Consider the following 9,426-nt stretch of genomic DNA (forward strand, 5'->3'; position numbering starts at 1 on the left):
ACCACAGCATTATAACACTGGGGTCGTCTGGTGGTCCAGACTGCTGTCTCTACGACAGCATTATAACACTGGGGTCGTCTGGTGGTCCAGACTGCTGTCTCTACGACAGCATTATAACACTGGGGTCGTCTGGTGGTCCAGACTGCTGTCTCTACGACAGCATTATAACACTGGGGTCGTCTGGTGGTCCAGACTGCTGTCTCTACAACAGCATTATAACACTGGGGTCGCCTGGTGGTCCAGACTGCTGTCTCTACGACAGCATTATAACACTGGGGTCGTCTGGTGGTCCAGACTGCTGTCTCTACAACAGCATTATAACACTGGGGTCGTCTGGTGGTCCAGACTGCTGTCTCTACAACAGCATTATAACACTGGGGTCGTCTGGTGGTCCAGACTGCTGTCTCTACAACAGCATTATAACACTGGGGTCGTCTGGTGGTCCAGACTGCTGTCTCTACAACAGCATTATAACACTGGGGTCGTCTGGTGGTCCAGACTGCTGTCTCTATAACAGCATTATAACACTGGGGTCGCCTGGTGGTCCAGACTGCTGTCTCTACAACAGCATTATAACACTGGGGTCGCCTGGTGGTCCAGACTGCTGTCTCTACAACAGCATTATAACACTGGGGTCGTCTGGTGGTCCAGACTGCTGTCTCTACAACAGCATTATAACACTGGGGTCGTCTGGTGGTCCAGACTGCTGTCTCTACAACAGCATTATAACACTGGGGTCGTCTGGTGGTCCAGACTGCTGTCTCTACAACAGCATTATAACACTGGGGTCGTCTGGTGGTCCAGACTGCTGTCTCTACAACAGCATTATAACACTGGGGTGGTCTGGTGGTCCAGACTGCTGTCTCTACAACAGCATTATAACACTGGGGTGGTCTGGTGGTCCAGACTGCTGTCTCTACAACAGCATTATAACACTGGGGTGGTCTGGTGGTCCAGACTGCTGTCTCTACAACAGCATTATAACACTGGGGTGGTCTGGTGGTCCAGACTGCTGTCTCTACAACAGCATTATAACACTGGGGTGGTCTGGTGGTCCAGACTGCTGTCTCTACAACAGCATTATAACACTGGGGTGGTCTGGTGGTCCAGACTGCTGTCTCTACAACAGCATTATAACACTGGGGTCGTCTGGTGGTCCAGACCGCTGTCTCTACAACAGCATTATAACACAGCAGGGTCACTACAATACTGTGTGTGTGTGTGTGTGTGTGTGTGTGTGTGTGTGTGTGTGTGTGTGTGTGTGTGTGTGTGTGTGTGTGTGTGTGTGTGTGTGTGTGTGTGTGTGTGTCTGTGTCTGTGTCTGTGTCTGTGTGTGTGTGTGTGTGTTACCCTGGAACTTGTGGTGAAGGTAGTCCACGTCGGTGATGAAGCTATTGTAGGGAAGCAGGAAGCCCACGCCGGCCAATAGCATTGCAAAGTAGATACCATGGTAACGGTCATCAGGGACTGGCTCCTCAAAGGCTGGCGGGGAGAAAGAGGGGAAGATGGGGGAGAGAGAGGGGAAGATGGGGGAGAGAGAGAGGAAGAGGGGGGAGAGAGAGGAAGAGGGGGGAGAGAGAGGGGAAGATGGGGGAGAGAGAGGGGAAGAGGGGGGAGAGAGAGAGGAAGAGGGGGGAGAGAGAGGGGAGGAGGGGGGAGAGAGAGAGGAAGAGGGGGGAGAGAGAGGGGAGGAGGGGGGAGAGAGAGGGGAAGATGGGAGAGAGAGAGGGGAAGAGAGAGCAAAATAGATTATAACACAACCCAGTTATACTGAGACACCTTCAGACCCTGTCCCTAGGACACCCTGTCCCTAGGACACCCCAGTTATACTGAGGCCCTTCAGACCCTGTCCCTAGGACACCCTGTCCCTAGGACACCCCAGTTAGACTGAGGCCCTTCAGACCCTGTCCCTAGGACACCCTGTCCCTAGGACACCCCAGTTATACTGAGACACCTTCAGACCCTGTCCCTAGGACACCCTGTCCCTAGGACACCCCAGTTATACTGAGGCCCCTTCAGACCCTGTCCCTAGGACACCCTGTCCCTAGGACACCCCAGTTATACTGAAGCCCTTCAGACCCTGTCCCTAGGACACCCCAGTTATACTGAGGCCCTTCAGACCCTGTCCCTAGGACACCCTGTCCCTAGGACACCCCAGTTATACTGAGGCCCTTCAGACCCTGTCCCTAGGACACCCTGTCCCTAGGACACCCCAGTTATACTGAGGCCCCTTCAGACCCTGTCCCTAGGACACCCCAGTTAGACTGAGGCACCTTCAGACCCTGTCCCTAGGACACCCCAGTTATACTGAGGCACCTTCAGACCCTGTCCCTAGGACACCCTGTCCCTAGGATACCCTGTCCCTAGGACACCCTGTCCCTAGGACACCCCAGTTATACTGAGGCCCCTTCAGACCCTGTCCATAGGACACCCTGTCCCTAGGACACCCTGTCCCTAGGACACCCCAGTTAGACTGAGGCCCTTCAGACCCTGTCCCTAGGACACCCTGTCCCTAGGACACCCCAGTTATACTGAGACACCTTCAGACCCTGTCCCTAGGACACCCTGTCCCTAGGACACCCCAGTTATACTGAGGCCCCTTCAGACCCTGTCCCTAGGACACCCTGTCCCTAGGACACCCCAGTTATACTGAAGCCCTTCAGACCCTGTCCCTAGGACACCCCAGTTATACTGAGGCCCTTCTGACCCTGTCCCTAGGACACCCTGTCCCTAGGACACCCCAGTTATACTGAGGCCCTTCAGACCCTGTCCCTAGGACACCCTGTCCCTAGGACACCCCAGTTATACTGAGGCCCCTTCAGACCCTGTCCCTAGGACACCCCAGTTAGACTGAGGCACCTTCAGACCCTGTCCCTAGGACACCCCAGTTATACTGAGGCACCTTCAGACCCTGTCCCTAGGACACCCTGTCCCTAGGATACCCTGTCCCTAGGACACCCTGTCCCTAGGACACCCCAGTTATACTGAGGCCCCTTCAGACCCTGTCCCTAGGACACCCCAGTTAGACTGAGGCACCTTCAGACCCTGTCCCTAGGACACCCCAGTTATACTGAGGCACCTTCAGACCCTGTCCCTAGGACACCCTGTCCCTAGGACACCCCAGTTATACTGAGACACCTTCAGACCCTGTCCCTAGGACACCCTGTCCCTAGGATACCCTGTCCCTAGGACACCCTGTCCCTAGGACACCCCAGTTATACTGAGGCCCCTTCAGACCCTGTCCCTAGGACACCCTGTCCCTAGGACACCCCAGTTAGACTGAGGCCCTTCAGACCCTGTCCCTAGGACACCCTGTCCCTAGGACACCCCAGTTATACTGAGACACCTTCAGACCCTGTCCCTAGGACACCCTGTCCCTAGGACACCCCAGTTATACTGAGGCCCCTTCAGACCCTGTCCCTAGGACACCCTGTCCCTAGGACACCCCAGTTATACTGAAGCCCTTCAGACCCTGTCCCTAGGACACCCCAGTTATACTGAGGCCCTTCAGACCCTGTCCCTAGGACACCCTGTCCCTAGGACACCCCAGTTATACTGAGGCCCTTCAGACCCTGTCCCTAGGACACCCTGTCCCTAGGACACCCCAGTTATACTGAGGCCCCTTCAGACCCTGTCCCTAGGACACCCCAGTTAGACTGAGGCACCTTCAGACCCTGTCCCTAGGACACCCCAGTTATACTGAGGCACCTTCAGACCCTGTCCCTAGGACACCCTGTCCCTAGGATACCCTGTCCCTAGGACACCCTGTCCCTAGGACACCCCAGTTATACTGAGGCCCCTTCAGACCCTGTCCCTAGGACACCCCAGTTATACTGAGGCACCTTCAGACCCTGTCCCTAGGACACCCTGTCCCTAGGACACCCCAGTTATACTGAGGCCCTTCAGACCCTGTCCCTAGGACACCCTGTCCCTAGGACACCCCAGTTATACTGAGGCCCTTCAGACCCTGTCCCTAGGACACCCTGTCCCTAGGACACCCCAGTTATACTGAGGCCCCTTCAGACCCTGTCCCTAGGACACCCCAGTTAGACTGAGGCACCTTCAGACCCTGTCCCTAGGACACCCCAGTTATACTGAGGCACCTTCAGACCCTGTCCCTAGGACACCCTGTCCCTAGGATACCCTGTCCCTAGGACACCCTGTCCCTAGGACACCCCAGTTATACTGAGGCCCCTTCAGACCCTGTCCCTAGGACACCCCAGTTAGACTGAGGCACCTTCAGACCCTGTCCCTAGGACACCCCAGTTATACTGAGGCACCTTCAGACCCTGTCCCTAGGACACCCTGTCCCTAGGATACCCTGTCCCTAGGACACCCTGTCCCTAGGACACCCCAGTTATACTGAGGCCCCTTGAGACCCTGTCCCTAGGACACCCCAGTTAGACTGAGGCACCTTCAGACCCTGTCCCTAGGACACCCCAGTTATACTGAGGCACCTTCAGACCCTGTCCCTAGGACACCCTGTCCCTAGGACACCCCAGTTATACTGAGACACCTTCAGACCCTGTCCCTAGGACACCCTGTCCCTAGGATACCCTGTCCCTAGGACACCCTGTCCCTAGGACACCCCAGTTATACTGAGGCCCCTTCAGACCCTGTCCCTAGGACACCCTGTCCCTAGGACACCCCAGTTAGACTGAGGCCCTTCAGACCCTGTCCCTAGGACACCCTGTCCCTAGGACACCCCAGTTATACTGAGACACCTTCAGACCCTGTCCCTAGGACACCCTGTCCCTAGGACACCCCAGTTATACTGAGGCCCCTTCAGACCCTGTCCCTAGGACACCCTGTCCCTAGGACACCCCAGTTATACTGAAGCCCTTCAGACCCTGTCCCTAGGACACCCCAGTTATACTGAGGCCCTTCAGACCCTGTCCCTAGGACACCCTGTCCCTAGGACACCCCAGTTATACTGAGGCCCTTCAGACCCTGTCCCTAGGACACCCTGTCCCTAGGACACCCCAGTTATACTGAGGCCCCTTCAGACCCTGTCCCTAGGACACCCCAGTTAGACTGAGGCACCTTCAGACCCTGTCCCTAGGACACCCCAGTTATACTGAGGCACCTTCAGACCCTGTCCCTAGGACACCCTGTCCCTAGGACACCCTGTCCCTAGGACACCCCAGTTAGACTGAGGCACCTTCAGACCCTGTCCCTAGGACACCCCAGTTATACTGAGGCACCTTCAGACCCTGTCCCTAGGACACCCTGTCCCTAGGATACCCTGTCCCTAGGACACCCTGTCCCTAGGACACCCCAGTTATACTGAGGCCCCTTCAGACCCTGTCCCTAGGACACCCCAGTTAGACTGAGGCACCTTCAGACCCTGTCCCTAGGACACCCCAGTTATACTGAGGCACCTTCAGACCCTGTCCCTAGGACACCCTGTCCCTAGGATACCCTGTCCCTAGGACACCCTGTCCCTAGGACACCCCAGTTATACTGAGGCCCCTTGAGACCCTGTCCCTAGGACACCCCAGTTAGACTGAGGCACCTTCAGACCCTGTCCCTAGGACACCCCAGTTATACTGAGGCACCTTCAGACCCTGTCCCTAGGACACCCTGTCCCTAGGACACCCCAGTTATACTGAGACACCTTCAGACCCTGTCCCTAGGACACCCTGTCCCTAGGATACCCTGTCCCTAGGACACCCTGTCCCTAGGACACCCCAGTTATACTGAGGCCCCTTCAGACCCTGTCCCTAGGACACCCTGTCCCTAGGACACCCCAGTTAGACTGAGGCCCTTCAGACCCTGTCCCTAGGACACCCTGTCCCTAGGACACCCCAGTTATACTGAGACACCTTCAGACCCTGTCCCTAGGACACCCTGTCCCTAGGACACCCCAGTTATACTGAGGCCCCTTCAGACCCTGTCCCTAGGACACCCTGTCCCTAGGACACCCCAGTTATACTGAAGCCCTTCAGACCCTGTCCCTAGGACACCCCAGTTATACTGAGGCCCTTCAGACCCTGTCCCTAGGACACCCTGTCCCTAGGACACCCCAGTTATACTGAGGCCCTTCAGACCCTGTCCCTAGGACACCCTGTCCCTAGGACACCCCAGTTATACTGAGGCCCCTTCAGACCCTGTCCCTAGGACACCCCAGTTAGACTGAGGCACCTTCAGACCCTGTCCCTAGGACACCCCAGTTATACTGAGGCACCTTCAGACCCTGTCCCTAGGACACCCTGTCCCTAGGATACCCTGTCCCTAGGACACCCTGTCCCTAGGACACCCCAGTTATACTGAGGCCCCTTCAGACCCTGTCCCTAGGACACCCCAGTTATACTGAGGCACCTTCAGACCCTGTCCCTAGGACACCCTGTCCCTAGGACACCCCAGTTATACTGAGACACCTTCAGACCCTGTCCCTAGGACACCCTGTCCCTAGGACACCCCAGTTATACTGAGGCCCCTTCAGACCCTGTCCCTAGGACACCCTGTCCCTAGGACACCCCAGTTATACTGAGACACAGTTAGACTGGCTACCCCCTCAGCGAATCACAGTGCCAGGCAGGACGGCCCTCAGCGAATCACAGGACCAGGCAGGACGGCCCTCAGCGAATCACAGGACCAGGCAGGACGGCCCTCAGCGAATCACAGTGCCAGGCATGACGGCCCTCAGCGAATCACAGTGCCGGGCAGGACGGCCCTCAGCGAATCACAGGACCAGGCAGGACGGCCCTCAGCGAATCACAGGACCAGGCAGGACGGCCCTCAGCGAATCACAGTGCCAGGCAGGACGGCCCTCAGCGAATCACAGTGCCAGGCAGGACGGCCCTCAGCGAATCACAGGACCAGGCAGGACGGCCCTCAGCGAATCACAGGACCAGGCAGGACGGCCCTCAGCGAATCACAGGACCAGGCAGGACGGCCCTCAGCGAATCACAGGACCAGGCAGGACGGCCCTCAGCGAATCACAGGACCAGGCAGGACGGCCCTCAGCGAATCACAGTGCCAGGCATGACGGCCCTCAGCGAATCACAGTGCCGGGCAGGACGGCCCTCAGCGAATCACAGGACCAGGCAGGACGGCCCTCAGCGAATCACAGGACCAGGCAGGACGGCCCTCAGCGAATCACAGTGCCAGGCATGACGGCCCTCAGCGAATCACAGTGCCGGGCAGGACGGCCCTCAGCGAATCACAGGACCAGGCAGGACGGCCCTCAGCGAATCACAGGACCAGGCAGGACGGCCCTCAGCGAATCACAGGACCAGGCAGGACGGCCCTCAGCGAATCACAGGACCAGGCAGGACGGCCCTCAGCGAATCACAGGACCAGGCAGGACGGCCCTCAGCCGAAACAAACTGAACGGTTAATCAATTTCTGCTTATTGATTAACGTCACTTTCAGACCGCAGGACATTATTGATTGACTGCTGTTATCCATTCATATTCTGTACGCTAATGATTTCAGTTTGGATTGAAGGATATACGAGTGTAATTAAACACACACACACACACTCCACACACACACACACCACACACACACACTCCACACACACACACTCCACACACACACACACCACACACACACACACACCACACACACACAAAGAGAGACTCACCTGGTTCTGCCAGGGCCAGCACCCCTCTCTCCGGCACGCTCTTGATCCCCTCCTCTTCCTCCAGCTGGTACGAGTCGAAGCTATAACTCTGCACAACACTGCTTTCCCTGCCCTCCCTCCATCCTGCACTCCCTGTCTGACCCCGTCCCTCTCTCTCGTCTCTCCCTCCCTGGTCCCATCCCTCTCTCTCCTCTCTCCCTCCCTGGTCCCATCCCTCTCTCTCCTCTCTCCCTCCCTGGCCCCATCCCTCTCTCTCCTCTCTCCCTCCCTGGCCCCATCCCTCTCTCTCCTCTCTCCCTGTCTGGCCCCGTCCCTCTCTCTCCTCTCTCCCTGTCTGACCCCGTCCCTCTCTCTCCTCTCTCCCTGTCTGGCCCCGTCCCTCTCTCTCCTCTCTCCCTGTCTGACCCCGTCCCTCTCTCTCCTCTCTCCCTGTCTGACCCCGTCCCTCTCTCTCCTCTCTCTCTGTCTGGCCCCGTCCCTCTCTCTCCTCTCTCCCTGTCTGACCCCGTCCCTCTCTCTCCTCTCTCTCTGTCTGGCCCCGTCCCTCTCTCTCCTCTCTCCCTGTCTGACCCCGTCCCTCTCTCTCCTCTCTCCCTGTCTGACCCCGTCCCTCTCTCTCCTCTCTCCCTGTCTGACCCCGTCCCTCTCTCTCCTCTCTCCCTCCCTGGCCCCATCCCTCTCTCTCCTCTCTTCCTGCATCACTCCATCCCTCTCTCTCTTCTCTCCCTTTCTGACCCCGTCCCTCTCTCTCCTCTCTCCCTCCCTGGCCCCATCCCTCTCTCTCCTCAGGGGTCTGTGCTAGGGTCGGCCTCTGTCGCTCCACTCCTGCTGCACTCATTATGGTACACTACACACACACACACACACTCCTAACACTCTCCTTGCAAAACACACGCTACACACACCCGGAAGCTAACATACTCACAACCACGACACAAACATACACACACACACACCTAGGCTACCCAACCTTCCCTCCAAGACACACACAGAGCTAACAGAGGAGAGGAGAGGCAGGAGGCTTTGGGTGATGGTGATCTGTAGAAGGAGACAACAGAACAACATGATAGACCTCCAGGAGGCTTTGGGGTGATGGTGATCTGTAGAAGGAGACAACAGAACAACATGATAGACCTCCAGGAGGCTTTGGGGTGATGGTGATCTGTAGAAGGAGACAACAGAACAACACTCTCTCTCTCTCTCTCTCTGTCTCTCTCTCTCTGTCTCTCTCTCTCTGTCTCTCTCTCTCTCTCTCTCTCTCTCTCTCTCTCTGTCTCTCTCTCTCTGTCTCCCCTCCTCTCTCTCTCTCTCAATTCAATTCAATTCAATTCAAGGGGCTTTATTGGCATGGGAAACATGTGTTAACATTGCCAAAGCAAGTGAGGTAGGTAATATACAAAAGTCAAATAAACAATAAAAATGAACAGTAAACATTACACATACAGAAGTTTCAAAACAATAAAGACATTACAAATGTCATATTATATATATGCAGTGTTGTAACAATGTACAAATGGTTAAAGCACACAAGTTAAAATAAATAAACATAAATATGGGTTGTATTTACAATGGTGTTTGTTCTTCACTGGTTGCCCTTTTCTTGTGGCAACAGGTCACAAATCTTGCTGCTGTGATGGAACACTGTGGTATTTCACCCAGTAGATATGGGAGTTTATCAAAATTGGATTTGTTTTCGAATTCTTTGTGGATCTGTGTAATCTGAGGGAAATATGTCTCTCTAATATGGTCATACATTGGGCAGGAGGTTAGGAAGTGCAGCTCAGTTTCCACCTCATTTTGTGGGCAGTGTGCACATAGCCTATCTTCTCTTGAGA

At 56.0% G+C, this 9,426-nt stretch overlaps 1 protein-coding gene across 1 annotated transcript in view; it reads right to left on the minus strand.

Moving 5' to 3' along the window:
• LOC129844837 (equilibrative nucleoside transporter 4-like) overlaps window positions 1-8,575 on the minus strand; it is a 39,080-nt gene extending 30,505 nt beyond the window's left edge. The window contains exons 1-3 of the mRNA XM_055912988.1: window positions 8,375-8,575; window positions 7,592-7,693; window positions 1,351-1,482 (exon numbers count right to left, since the gene is read on the minus strand). Of these exons, the coding sequence (XP_055768963.1) occupies window positions 1,351-1,482; window positions 7,592-7,693; window positions 8,375-8,429 (289 nt within the window). The 5' untranslated portion in view covers window positions 8,430-8,575. The remainder of the gene's footprint in view (window positions 1-1,350; window positions 1,483-7,591; window positions 7,694-8,374) is intronic.
• Window positions 8,576-9,426: the final 851 nt, after the last annotated feature.

Source organism: Salvelinus fontinalis, unplaced genomic scaffold (genome assembly GCF_029448725.1).
Source record: "Salvelinus fontinalis isolate EN_2023a unplaced genomic scaffold, ASM2944872v1 scaffold_0239, whole genome shotgun sequence".
Lineage (NCBI taxonomy): Eukaryota > Metazoa > Chordata > Actinopteri > Salmoniformes > Salmonidae > Salvelinus > Salvelinus fontinalis.